General features: G+C 36.5%; 1 protein-coding gene across 1 annotated transcript; it reads left to right on the forward strand.

The window, feature by feature from the left end:
- Positions 1-3,945: 3,945 nt before the first annotated feature.
- Positions 3,946-4,674, forward strand: LOC109191755 (exopolygalacturonase clone GBGE184-like). Its single transcript, XM_019342407.1, has 2 exons — positions 3,946-4,260; positions 4,345-4,674. The coding sequence occupies exons 1-2, from the start codon at positions 3,946-3,948 to the stop codon at positions 4,672-4,674; spliced, it is 645 nt and encodes a 214-aa protein (XP_019197952.1).
- The last annotated feature ends 7,042 nt before the right edge of the window (positions 4,675-11,716 follow it).

Here is an 11,716-nt window from a genome sequence, read left to right on the forward strand (position 1 = left end):
ATCATGACCGCCTTGTACCTGTTGAGGTGGTCCCGCGGGTCCGTCACCCCCGTGTAAGGGTTGATAGCCGGGAATCTGAAGTCCCTCGGTAGGGGTTCAGCCATGATGTCCTCCGTGAAGGGTGTGGCCAGGGCGTCCCGAGGTTCGGGTGATTCGTCACGTGCCTCCATCCTGCGCTGCAATTCGCGCATCTGCCGGCGCAGTTGTTCCATCTCGTCGCGCTGGGTGCTCGGGGGTCGACCTCTGGTCTCGCCCGAGCGCTCTACTGGTGGAGACGGCTCCTGCGGCATCGGGACACGGGGTTCGTGGCTCCGGGACCTCCGCGAGCACGACGACTCTTCCTGCCTTGCATGGGTGGCCGACCTCGGCCCCAGGCGGTCTCGCGCTGGCACGCGCGGGCCCAGCCGCCCGAGCGCGGATGTGGTCCGTGCCGGCCGGGCCCGCCTCTCTTCTCGCTGTTCGTGCCGTCCCCGGCTGACCTCCACGGCGTCGCGCCTCTCATAGGGCCGGGGTGAGTTGACTTCCACCTCCGCCGATGCCACGGGCTCCTGGGGGGCTTGAGTGCTGGGTCCGCTGCGCGTTCGCGGGAGGGGCGGAGGTTGGGGTGCTTGATCTCCCCGGCGCAGCCCACCCGCGAGGCGGTTGAGCGCGTTCGCTGCTTGTTCCAGGATGGCGGCATCCTCCCGGGAGGTTGGGGCCCACGGTGGCGCGAATGGCGCCGTCTCGCCGAGAGGGTGGCTGTTGGTGAGACGACCTCGGAGGTCCTCCCCAACCCCCTGTCGGTTCCCGTTGATCTGATCTCGGAGGTCCCCTCCCTCCACTATGGGCATGGTCTGCCGGCTTGCTGCTGTCCCGTTGGGGTGGTTGACGAGGGAGAGGTCTCGTGTGTGGCGCGAACCCTGCGAGTTGGGTGGGTGTTCGACCTGGATCTTGTCATTGCTGTCAATGAAGGATAATAGGGAGAGCGCTTAAGCTTGTACAGCCGCTCTCAACAAGAGCACCAATGATGGATTATATGAACCCGGGGGTCCGGATTATACAACCCGTGTATATGAATTAATACGAAGAACGAATAACGAAACAGTAAATACTATATTAATCGGACATAAATTGCTATTACAGAGGTTTAGAACGTGTAATAACGTGACAAGTATTGTATGAAAAGGTAGAAGATGTTTGAATAGGACACCGGGGGGTGTTTATATACCCCCAGCTGCTACAGGCCCCGGGCCCTCGGGAGGAGCCGCGGGCCGCGCCGCGGGACTCGCTCCACGCGAGGACCCGGCCATTGGCCGAGCACGGGGCTCGGCCGAGCCCTGTGGGGCCGGCGTGGGCCGACCCCATGTTGGGCCGACCCCGGGGTGGTTGGCCGTCCCCGGGGTGGTTCATCCTGTCCCGGGGCAGACCCGGTTTACACTGTGCGTTGCTCCGCTCCGGCTCCGTGATTATTCCATCAGTTTCAATAAAAATAAAATAAAACATACAAAACGTGTTGACTTGGGAGTTGGGAAGAACTAAAAATACAGATTACAGAGCCCAATTGTTTGGATAATACAGATTACAGAGCGCAATTGTTCGCATAGTCAAGGTACTAAATTAACATTTTTAATAGTAAGTGCTGCAATTAACACACCTCTAATAGTCAGTGGACCAAAATTGAAATTTTCTCTTATAAAAAATATCGTAAGTTAATTGCAATGACACCAAATTACATATTATCATCATTTACACATATTATTCTTTATTTTTGTATAAATAAATTTAATGTTACAGAACATATATTATTAAAAATATCTTGAATGATACTCATTTTATTTTTGAATGATACTCATTAATATTTTTTGAATCTTAATTGTTTATTAATGAATTTGTGATACTGATATATTAATGAACTTTCTTTATTGTGGAAATGAACTTTTGATATTTTTTTAATGAACATATTTGAGGTTAATCAGTTAAGTTTGTTTAATGAATTATTTAATATTTATTATTATAATGATGTATTTGCATTATTATTTTAAAAATGAACCTAATACAATGACTTAATATAATTGTATATTATTTAAAAATATTAAAATAAAAAACATCAATATGTATTTCATTTAAAAGATATTAATTAAAACATTTTTAGTGATATATATTTTATATATTAATTTATTTATGAAAAAAGATAAAAAAGAAAAATAAACATGAGGTAGAAAATGAACAAAATACATGCGCCAATAAACCAGAAAGGAAAATATTATATGTATAGAAAATTATGCTGTGTAATGGTGCACACGGATGCAAAAATGACGTTGTTTTGACTAAAACGCGCGTTCAACTTTTAAAAAAAAAAAAAAAATCAATTTCGATTCCCGTCAATAACATTATGTTGTGTATAATTTCTGAATGTATAGTTATGAAATTATGGATGTATAGTTATGCAATTCTAGATTTATAGTTATGAAATTATAGATGTGTAGTTACGCAATTCTGAATGTATAGTTATGAAGTTATGCAATTCTGGATGTATAGTAATGAAGTTATGGATGTGTAGTTATGCAATTCTGGATGTATAGTAATAAAGTTATGGATGTGTAGTTATGCAATTCTGGATGTATAGTTATGCAATTCTGGATGTATAGTTATGAAATTATGGATGCGTAGTTATGCAATTCTGATATTTTTTTTAAATCGACGTCAAAACGATGTCGTTTTTGCAGCACAGCATAACGACTCAGCTTTGAGTCTTGCACACTTTTCTCCGAAATTTTCGGCTTAAAGTCGAAAATTTTGGAAATTTTTTAAAAAATGATCGTTGAAAATCGTCATTTTAAAAAAAAATAAATAAAATTAAAGCTTCCGTACCAAAAAAAGAAGAAAAAAAAATTATAACCGAATCGTGATCACCTCTAATGAAAGGGAATAAAAATTGAGAATATAAAATGAGACTCTACCAAATATTTAAAGAATTGAAAAAACACTTTTAAATATTACATAGTATACGAAAAGTCAATTAAACCTATGAATTTTTAAAAGTTATATTTAAGTCATTGAACATACTATTTTCGTACTTTAAAGTCCAAAACTGACTAATAACCTGTAATAGCAGGTCACTAGGAATTCGGTGAAATTTGGCGGACTCAAACAATACTCTGACAATTAAATTACGTGGTCAGTGACTGACGACCATCGTTGGTCACCTTATTCAAAGAAAACTAGCAATCATTCATCAATTTTGTCAATACCAAATTTAAACATTGGAATGTCTTCGGAGCGGCTGAAAACTTGGTGATGACCTGCTATTATAGGTCATTAATCAATTTTGGGACGCTTTAATGCACAAAAATAACATGTCTGAAGCGGATTTAGCGATGTTACCATTATAAAGGGACAATTGACACTGATCCGTTCCTTTCCTCTATCGAAAGAAATTTAAAGATTTAATTGCAACTTTTAAAAGTTGAAGTATCTAAAGTCTAATTGATTTTTAAAATTTTCAATTTTGATGCATGACTTCATTTTTATTTTTATTTTTTAGTTTTGGTCATTTGACCAAATTGACATTCAAATACCACCGACAAGATCACACGTCTTGTTTTAAAGGGGTAAAATGTTCAGCCCAATTGGAGTTTTTATCCATTTTGGTCCCTTGACTATGGCCCATTCTCAATTTTGCATTCAGACTTTTAATTGCACCCAATGTGATCCCTCGACTTTTAAAAGTTACCCCAATTTGGTCCTCCGTTACCTTTTCCATCAATTAACCGTTAAGTTGGGGGGTATTTTAGTCATTTCGTTGTGTTTTGTAGTTTTTGTTCTTTCTCTACGTCTACCCATCCCTATAGCAGCCGGAGCAGCCAGAGATATCTCCAATCTATTGGCATGGTGCTAAATAATACTCCATAACCATATTCACGATAATCATATATATAATGATTGGACTTTTAATATGTACAGGAAATGATAAGGGCATGGAATAAAGCTTGCAAGTCACCGGGGCCGTCGGCGAAGCTTCTAATTCCCCGAGGGAAGTTCATGACCGGAGAAGTGATCTTCCAGGGACCCTGCACCGCTAATAAGCGCGTCACCGTTGAAATTCAGGGAACTCTTATAGCGGACACTGACCTCAGCGTCTACACTTCCGACTACTGGATCTCGTTCGAACATGTGGATAACGTGGTGGTCACCGGCGGCGGAACTATCAACGGCCGTGGCGAGGCTACCTGGAAATTTGCCGCCGGCGACACAATTAAGAACGCACCTCTTCTCCCTGTCGTAAGCTACCCGGCCGGCCTAGTCGTCATTATTAATGTCTCACGTTAATAAACTTGACATCAACGTGTGGCCGTTTTTGTGCAGTCTATGTTGTTCCAAAGCGTGCGGCATTCTGCCGTGCACCATCTCAACTTCGTGAACAGCATGGGATTCCACATGAAGGTGACGGACAGCTCGGGGATCAACGTTTCCCATCTCCGCATAACCGCGCCAAAGAACAGCCCCAACACTGACGGCGTACATATCAGCGAGACCACCAACATTAACATTACCCACTCCGTTATCAAGACCGGCGACGACTGCGTTTCGATCTACTCGCAGTCAACTATAGAGTATCGTGAATATGGTTATGGAGTATTATTTAGCACCATGCCAATAGATTGGAGATATCTCTGGCTGCTCCGGCTGCTATAGGGATGGCTAGACGTAGAGAAAGAACAAAAACCACAAAACACAACGAAATGACTAAAATACCCCCCAACTTAACGGTTAATTGATGGAAAAGGTAACGGAGGACCAAATTGGGATAACTTTTAAAAGTCGAGGGATCACATTGGGTGCAATTAAAAGTCTGAATGCAAAATTGAGAATAGGCCATAGTCAAGGGACCAAAATGAGTAAAAACTCGCCCAATTGTAACCCACTGATAAGTGCTAAATTGCACTTACTTTCAATAGCTATTTCATATCAATTTTGCCTGTCTTGCTTATTTTATTAGAATATGGTGCTTAGTTAATTAACATCTGATTTTCAAGGATTTTTGTGGAAGAATAGATAAAACAAAACACTTTGCGATATGCTGGGAGATTTTTGGTTGTAATCCATCATTAGAGTCTAATTAAGGTGATTTAAGTATCAATGGAAATACCAGAAAGTCCTCTATCTACACATTTCGTGTTGATAGCTTTCACATATTCAAGGCTAAAAATTCAGCTAACGTATAGCACGGGCGACTGATTCTAAGTTTGTCTTAGGTTTTTGGGACGTTGTCCCGCCTCATTGTATTCCAGTTTTGATTTAATGAAAATTTGAGTTTGGCTTTCAAAAAAAAAGGCTAAAAAATAAAAATTATTCAACAAGAATCTAACAGGCTGATCAAGAGACACCACATTGCGATAGGTTGGAAATTTGAGTGAGTTATAGAAAAACCTGAGTATTGTAATCATGAACAACAAACCAATTATATCCAAATAACTCCTCCCTGTGCTGTTGCTGGATTTGTAATGATTTACCCGTCCTTGAGCACCTAATTCTTAAACAATGTTATGAATTGAAAGCAATCCCTTCTAGTTTTGAAGAAATACTAACTCTCCGATTGATTGAGTTGTGTTTTCTTTAATAATTTAGTCCATTAGCATTAGTCAAATAAATAAATAAAAATTAAGTTATTTTACAAAAATAAAAAATAAAAAAAATTCAGTTATATTTAACCGATCGAAAACTGTCGATTTCGATTATATCAGTTATGAAGGTTGGTCGGTTAGTTTTTGATCGGTTAAGAAGGTTCGGTTAAAATTTTGGTTATTAATCGAAAATCGATTGAAACCAACGGACCGATGCTCACCCATATCTATGAGGATATATACGTTGAAATTCAGTTCTTTTGATGTGTACAAAGAATTTATGGGATAGAGATCTACTATACCAATATATAGTTTTGTTGTTCCTAGATTTTCAAAATTACATCAAAATTTTGGGTTCTAAAATACTTAACTTATACATTGTTAGAATCATCGAAATTAAATATAATAAACAATATTTCTAACAGAGTGATTTGTATTCCAAAAAAAAAAATAATAAACAGAGGGATTTGTAGTTTTGGGAAGGGAAAATTATATTGTGAAGGCAAAACTAATGTTTAGTAAAATATATAATATTTTTTAGTTGCTAGATAATATTACCAAGTATATATTGTAATTCCAAACAAAAAAAAAAACAAATATACATACTTGTGATTTAATAACTTTCCTCCTTTCACAAAATATAAAGGTTTGAAAATTGAAATGTATATAACCTTCAATTCAAATGGTATTAATTAAAAACAAGCTAAGTCTGAAATATGCACTAAATAAACATGTAGAAGTTTATGAAATGTAATTCTTACAAGCCCACACAAAAGAAACAATAGTCAAAATCAATCTAATCTTAGCTCATCCCTACACTTATTGCAAAGCAATTCCACTCCTCAATGGAACAATTTCAAATACCAAATTGAAAGCATTCTAATAATATGACAAAAAGTTACAGATTATTATAACCAAAACAAATTATGCCAAACATATTTATTTAAAACTTTAGATGCAGGAAACATAAATTTAGAATTTTAGAAATCAAAATCATATATCGAAATTATGAGTAATCTTCAATGCATTGTAAAAAAAAAAAAAAAAAAAATGTTGATCAAATTAAATAGAAACCAGATTATCAATTCAAAATTTGTTGCAAATCATAGTGGTCAACATAAAGCTATAGAAAACATGAGTAATATATAGGTTTTTGACTATTGGTTTTTTTTTTTTTTTTTCCAATTTTCTACGATAAGTATAGAGTATTTTAAATTGTTGACCATATAGAAGTGCAAGTAAATTGTGCTAAAATGCAAGTAGCAGTTTCATATAGTGCACCTAAGTGCAAGTAAAATGTACATTGAGCATCAATATTAAGCAGGGTTGCAAAAATCCCGTCTAGGCACCGAGTAATCGCCGCCTAGGCGCTAGGCGCCCCTAAGCCGTGGCGATTTCCCCCCTAGGCTCCCGCCTAGGAGACCGGCCGCCTAGGCGCCCGCCTAGCGCCTAATTCGGCCGCCTGGCGCCTAACTTGGCCGATTACGCCGAGTTTACTCGTCAATTTCTGTCGAGTTAGCCGAGTTAACCCGGCCGACTTGACCTTGCTAATTTATATATATATATATATATATATATATATATATATATATATATATATATATATATATATATATATATATATATATATATATATATATATATATATATATATATATATATATATATATATATATATATATATATATATAATTTTTTTGTTTGAAAACCATAGTTTTGATGTTATGACTTATGAATTATCATTAATTCATTTATTTGGATGTGTTATTTGAATAAATGTTGAAAACAACCTCATTAAAATTGTCAAATTGCAAGTCTAACACTATTTTTTGGCGCCCGCCTAGCGCCGCCTAGACCGCTCAGGCGCTAGGCGCTGCCCGGGTGCCCGACTAGCGCCTACTGCAACCATGATATTAAGTGCACCTAACGTTATAATTAGTTGCACCAGACATTAACATTAAGTGCACCTATGTGAAAGACTTTATCATTAGGTGCACGAGTCTTACCAAAGTAAATTACTTGCACTTGTAATTGAAAATAGTTGCACTTGTTAGTGATTTTACTTGCACTTTTTTTACTTACAAACTTGCATCAGTTACTTGCACTTATAACACGTTTTACTTGCACTAAAGTTCGAGTTACGTACTTACGAACGCATCATTTTTCTAATTTTACATTTGATTCGTTGATCTGGACAAATGAACAGTTGTGAAGGATTCTTATTTATCTCATGGGCGCTCATTCTCACTTGAGCGCGCCACTATATATATATACATATATGTGTATTCTTTTTTAAATGGCCCCAGTTGTAGTTGGAATTAAAAATAGCACTAGACAAACAAAACAAGTATATATAAGCACTTTTGTAGAGTTACTATAAATTATTGTTAAGAGTACAATTGGCAAATTAAATCTAAGTCCAACATCAATACTTATTGGTATGTTATTTTTTCACTTATTCAAAATAAACAATATCATATGAAAATAAAGTTTAATTTTGAGTTGGAGTAGAAGGAGCAAATATGTCAAGAAGTTTACTAAATCAACAAGTCTAAGGACATGGTTTCAAAGTTAATATCAATTTCTAACTAGGTGCATTAGTTTTCAATATTTTGTCCCTGCTTCAGTTGTTCATTGTGCTTAATTGGAATATTTTGTACATCTTAAAGTACTTTCCTAAAGCCATTACATTCAGACCATATTTCGTCATCTAGTTAGCTTATCAACTAATTTTAGCTTGCCTGACCACTATTAATTATTTGACTTAGTTAAACAGTCAATATGAGTGTTTAGTTAGTCAACATTTTATAATAGTTTATTGCTTCAAAATGCTAAAATTCAAAAAGTGGCTTAAAGTAACTTTTTCGATTACGAGAATTACGAGATTACCCAAAAGATGCCTGGAATAAATACAAGCTGACCTCAAATTATTTGATGAAGATAATACTCAAGAGATCGGCAACCCTTCCGCCGTTGCTGCCCGAACTGCTGCGAAGAAGAAAGAAAGAAAAAGGAATTTTTCTTTTCTTTCTTGTTGTCTCGCCGAAATGAAGAAAGAAAAAAAGAGTTTATTTTCTTTCTTTCTTTCTTACTGCCAAGTAGAATAATATGGGTGTGTTTCTCTCTCTATTTCTCTCTGTTTTTCCTGATTTCCCTTAGTGAAGAATGAGAACAAAACATCCCCTTTTGTAGATGTTGTTAGCCGACATAAAGAGGGAGAAAGGGGGAGAGTCCAATTTGAAGGGAAATTATCCTCAAAACCTCATCCCCTCAACTTCATCCCTTCAACTCCTTTTCTCCAAACTTCCACCCCTCAACTCTTCTATCCCATGACAATTAAATAATTATCAGAAACACTTCCTCAAGAAGCTATCAAATATTATAGTGAATATAAAATTGGCTTGGTCCAAATTGAGCTATTTACCACATAGGAGGGAAGCCCCAACCCAACAGTTGCATGTCTTCCTTGGCTTGTCTCGCCGGTGACGGCGGCGGTGTACGTCCCTGGGCGAAGCTCTGATACCATTTCGTGAGCTAAGCTGCGAACTGAGTAAGAGAACAGAGAGCACTTTGTTTATTCATTTCAAGAGGAAGTGGAAAATGACGTTACATGCAAAGGGAAAGGCTGCCACTTATTTAAGTAAAGTTGGTGGCAGTTGTAACAAACCAAGGGAATTGAAAAATAAAATTCTACCCCTATTATATTACAAACTCTTTTCTTCCTCCAATACCAATGTTGTCCTTTACAAGTTCCAAACTTAAGTTTTAGAACCTCAAGATTGGGCAACATACCAATAACTTCCATAGCATCCCATGGCAGCAAAGTTCCCTTCAGTGTCAACATTCGGAGTTATACTGGAAAAGCACTTGCATGTGGAAGTATAATAGGATCATCATGATGGCTATTATTTTACTTTCTCAAGCTTCTGTCAATTTGTAAGATCATCCAATCAATTTTAATTATCCAACGAATAATATTTATCATCAGACCAAGTAGGACCAACTACAAATTAAATTCCTCCACCCTCCTCGGTATGAAAATTGTTGAGTTTGTTTCATATATGGATTAGAAATATGAGTTTGTCTCATACTAGGAATAAGAGTGAAACGGGTAGACCCTTTGTATAGGGATTAGATCCCTATAAATATATTGGTTGTATCCCTAAGGGGTTGCGTCACTACTATCACCATCACTATGAATAAGAATATTGTTTCACTCCCGTGGATGTAGGCACTTTGCCTAACTATGTAAATCTTGTCTTCTTTACCCTTTCCGCCATTGTTTTTATTTTTCTTGTTCTTATTAATCTCAACAAATTGGTCCGTTCAAGTATAAAATTCGAGGTATCAAAGTTTGATGGTACAGGGAATTTTTGGTTATGGCAAAAGGGTAAAGAAGACAAGATTTACGTGGTTCGGCAAAATGCCTACATCCACGGGAGTGAAACAATACTCTTATTCATAATGATGGTGATAGTGGTGACACAACCCCTTAGGGATACAACCAATATATTTATAGGCGTCTAATCTCTCTTTCACTCCTATTCCCATCACTTTTGCATTTGGAATTCTCAAAAAATATTTGCTTTTTGAGATTCCAGGTCAAAGTCTAAGAATAGCAAAAACGTTTGGTGCTTCAAGTGTAAAGAGGTCGTGCACATATAAAGGGATTGTCCCAAATTGAAAAAGTAGCAAGAAATTGTAAACGCGGTACAAGGTTACTATTTAGGTTGCAATGATATGATGGTGATGTTTTTGTGGTTTCATCTAGTTAATTGTTGGATGCATGGTTTTTTGGTTTTGGTTGTTCTTATCACATATATCACCTAATAGACAATGATTTGCCACAAAAATTTTAGTACTATTTTTCTAGGCGATTATATATAGGTTCAGTGTGATATGTATGAAATGCATAAGAGAAATATGTTAAAAAGTGTTGAAGTACATGGTGTGGGCATGTTAGATTTCTATAAGTTTTGTGTGATTGGGATTTGGGAAACAAACAAGAGTTAATTACATTCTCCACTAAGCATAGAACTGATAGAATTCTTGATTATGTGCATGTTGATGTTTGATGACTTACTAGTGAGGTTTCTAGTGGTGGATCTCGTTATTACGTTACTTTTACTAATTTTTCTTTGAAAGTTTGGGTGTATTTCTTTTAAACAGAAATCTGAAGTTTTCTTTTAAGTTCAAATATCAAAATCAAGTACATGAGATTTCTGACAATGGTACAGAGTACATAGAAACTAAATTTCAGAAAATTTTTGAGCATATAAGATTTAGAAGGACTTTAATTACAATGCGCAAGATACCACATCAAAATGGTGTTACAGAAAGATTAAAGAGAACCAAGTCTAAAATATGAGTGAATAAACATTTTAGAAGTTTATCAAATATAATTCATACAAGCACACAAAAACGAAACAATAATCAAAATCAAGCTTATCTCATCCCAACCAGTGGCAGATCCAGAAAATCATCTTAGCGGGAGAGAATATTAAATGACGTTAGATGTCAATGACCAAAATATCAAACAACCATAATAAGGTTAAAATACAAAATACATTATAAATTATAATATATTTATGAGAAAATATGAAACATAATCAATTAGATAAAATAATTTAAATAACAATATATTCATAAACACTTCTAAATTTTAGTTTCTTTTAGTTAGATCGATTTTTCTAAATTAATTCGAATACAATAAAGTATATTATAAACTTGTATACTACATTAATTAAATGATTTATAAAAACTAGATTAAAAGAGCATTTAATTTGTTAATTAAATGATTCATTAAAAGTAGGCTAAAAATATTTAATTTATCTTGTAAAGAAATGAAAGAGAGAAGATAATTAAAAGTGTTGCTAATAAGATTTGAACCCATGACATAAGCCCTTTATAAAATAAAATTTAGTATTTAACCAACTAAACTACTCAAACTATTAATATTTGTCACATAAATATAGATTTTATACAATATTCCATGCTATATATATATATAAAGGGGTGGAGTGGGGGGAGTGGGGGCAGCTGCCCCACACTGTGTCCGCCTCTGATCCCAACACTTATTGCAAAGCAATTTCACTTCTCAATGAAACAATTTC

This window comes from Ipomoea nil, unplaced genomic scaffold (assembly GCF_001879475.1).
Source record: "Ipomoea nil cultivar Tokyo-kokei standard unplaced genomic scaffold, Asagao_1.1 scaffold1720, whole genome shotgun sequence".
In the NCBI taxonomy this organism is placed as follows: Eukaryota; Viridiplantae; Streptophyta; class Magnoliopsida; order Solanales; family Convolvulaceae; genus Ipomoea; species Ipomoea nil.